At 41.7% G+C, this 2733-nt stretch overlaps 1 protein-coding gene across 1 annotated transcript; it reads right to left on the bottom strand.

Moving 5' to 3' along the window:
* Window positions 1–571: 571 nt before the first annotated feature.
* Window positions 572–2004, bottom strand: LOC101517603 (endophilin-B1-like). The gene has a single exon (XM_036497849.2). The coding sequence runs from the start codon at window positions 1845–1847 to the stop codon at window positions 744–746; it is 1104 nt and encodes a 367-aa protein (XP_036353742.2). The 5' UTR covers window positions 1848–2004; the 3' UTR covers window positions 572–743.
* Window positions 2005–2733: the final 729 nt, after the last annotated feature.

Genomic DNA, 2733 nt, shown 5'->3' with positions numbered 1-2733 from the left:
CTTCTAGATTTGGGGTTATGACATTTTTGTTTTGTTATGCTGTGTTTTAACTTGGACACTTGTGCTTGTATTAAAACCACAAACAGAATATTTCAGAGTTGCAGGTGTCAAACTTAGCAAATCAGTCAGGAAAACAAATCAATGTGATTTCCTTTTAAGCCTTATTTTAATCTTTTATATCCTATTTTATCTAAATGCTTTAGGACTTTAACTTAGTAAAACTAGCTTAATGATTATTGTTTGAAGAAATTGCTTAGTGTTTAGTCCTTCTGGTCAAATCAGAAATGCTAAGCACAAACATTCTTTTTTTTTTTTTTTTTAGTTTAAAAGATTTTAATTTTATTCTTTGGCTATTAATTATACCTAACAAATGAGTCACTGAAATATCAATTCACACTAAATTTATTTTACATAAAAGAAAAAGCTTACTGTTAATTAGAAATTCAGTATAAAACAGTTCTGCTGTAAGTTGGGTCTCCAAAGTAGAAGTTGCTTAGTTAGTGAAAGTTCAGTAGAAAGAATTTTGTAAGAAAACATTGTTGGCATGAAAGCTCTAACATAAATTCTATAATGAAATATTTACCATGCAACTTTATTGGCAGAAATGCCAGTTTTTGACAGCTGGTATTTTCCTTTCAGTCTCTTAAGACATTAACATGGAAGATACTTAAACCTGTTTTACTTAGAGTGAACTGCCTGTAAATACGGTGTCACGATGGGTAACCTTTGCACAGTCCACCTATTTAATTGAGCAGTTCTAAGCAGGTAATTGGCACCTTGCCTTTCTGATTTCCCCTTTCTCCCATTAGCCAGTCAGAATCCATTCCAACGACACTGAACACAGTGATCACCTCATCTGCCAGAAGTGACAGCTCAGTACTGTTTGCAGCATCATAATCATAGAGAACTCTGGCCTTTCTGCTGCCGCTTGACTCCTTAAGGTCATTGAGGTTGGACGGAGAACTGATTACTAAGCCACTTGTTGAAGTGATGGCAGAAGAACCAACATTTGATAAAACAGATGGCACAGATGCCCCAGGTGTCGCAGATGTCTGATTGTTGTTACAAAGATAATTCGAGGGAAAACTTCCCAGCTGTTTCTGGAGGTCTAACATGTACTGGTAACACTGTGCATAGTAAGTCATCTGGGCTTCTACAAAGTCATTCAGACAGCGGAGGTGATGGGCATGTGTACTGCTGATTCCCTCTAGGAGAAGTCTGGTAATCTCTGCTTGACGATCAAATTCACTCTGAGTTATTCTTAGTTCCTGTTCAGATGAACTTCTAGTTTCCGCAGCTTTCTCCTTTTTCAGTCTGGTTTTTGCAGCATCCAAATCCAGTCTCTTATTTTGTAACAGCTTTCTTTCTTTAGCAATTTTTTTATAATCTCCTTCTATAAAATTTCTTAAAGGAGTAAGAAAATTTAACGCTGAAGTTTGAATCAGCTCTCTGTCAGCTGTTCCAATTCGTTTCTGAGTTTCTCCACATTTAATAAGGGCATTGCCATACGCTGTTCCTGGGCCAAACTCAGTCCCTGCATCAATCATATATTGTCCCAGAAGTTCTGGGTTGTTAATACGACTTGGAGCTTTTCTATCCAATTTTTCATAAACAAATTCCTCTATTCTGGCATTTGGATTTGGCTGCAGTAATACTTCTGTTTGTTTCATTATTTTTTCTGTCCATATTTTGGTACACTCAGCTTTGCTAAGGAGGTTCTCTAAGTGAGCATCCAGTTCTGTCTTCTCTGCCTGGCCCAGCTTTTCTTCTGTGAACTGAAAGGCACGGCTGAGGAAGGTGCCCGCGTAGGCCGCCAGCTTCTTCACGTTGAAGTCCGTGATGTTCATGTGGGAAGGCGGCCAGGCGGAGCGCCGGCTGAGCTAGCGGGGAGGCGCCATGGCGGGGCCGGGGCGCGGGGGGCAGACGTGGGAGGTGGAGGGAGGTGGCGCCGGCGCCGCCGCAACAGCTGTCCTTTCCGCCTAGGGGCAGGCGGAGGGTGGGGCGAGGAACGTGCTCGGGCGCTTCCCAACAGGCCGGAAGAAGGGCGGCCAACGTCCGCTCGGGTGGCGGGGGCCGGGCTGGAGAGCGACGGGCATCGCCGCCTGGCGGGGCCGCGTCCCCGTCGGAGGAAGCGAGCCCAGCGCCGGCCAAACATTCTTTTTTTTTTTTTTTTTGACTTTTTTTTTATTAATTATTATGCATTATGTGACAGTTTCATAGGCTCTGGGAATCCCCCCATACCTCCCCACGCCCCTCCCCCCTGGTGGATTCCTCCACCTTGATGCAGTATTACACTTCAAATTCAATCAAGATTCTTTCCTTGCAAACATATACCAAGCGTAGAGTCCAGCTACTTATTGTCCAGATGGGTTGAACAGTTTCTTGGGGAGACCATTTCTGGTCTGAAGTTAGAGCTGGTAGAATATCATCCCAGTCAATTAAGAGTCCCAATATAACATTAACAGCAATTTGTAACATTATGGAATTGACATGGTTTTGCGTAACCAGTATGTTAAAAAAAAAAACAAAAAACAAGTTCTTAACCACAACCTATGATTTGCTCATTGACATTTCAATTTTAGTTTGTATACAGGACCGGCTGCTATATACCTTAAAATGGCTATAAGGTACCAGTCAGCTGTCTCGTGTCTATTTCATTTTAGTATTTAGCCATTTGTTGTGTTGAAGTATAATTTTACTGATCTTGGCAGATTTTAGGATAATCTAGACTGG

The sequence above is a fragment of the Ochotona princeps genome, chromosome X, assembly GCF_030435755.1.
Source record: "Ochotona princeps isolate mOchPri1 chromosome X, mOchPri1.hap1, whole genome shotgun sequence".
In the NCBI taxonomy this organism is placed as follows: domain Eukaryota; kingdom Metazoa; phylum Chordata; class Mammalia; order Lagomorpha; family Ochotonidae; genus Ochotona; species Ochotona princeps.
Note: the sequence above shows the minus strand (reverse complement) of the source record. Positions and strands in the feature narration are given on the sequence as shown.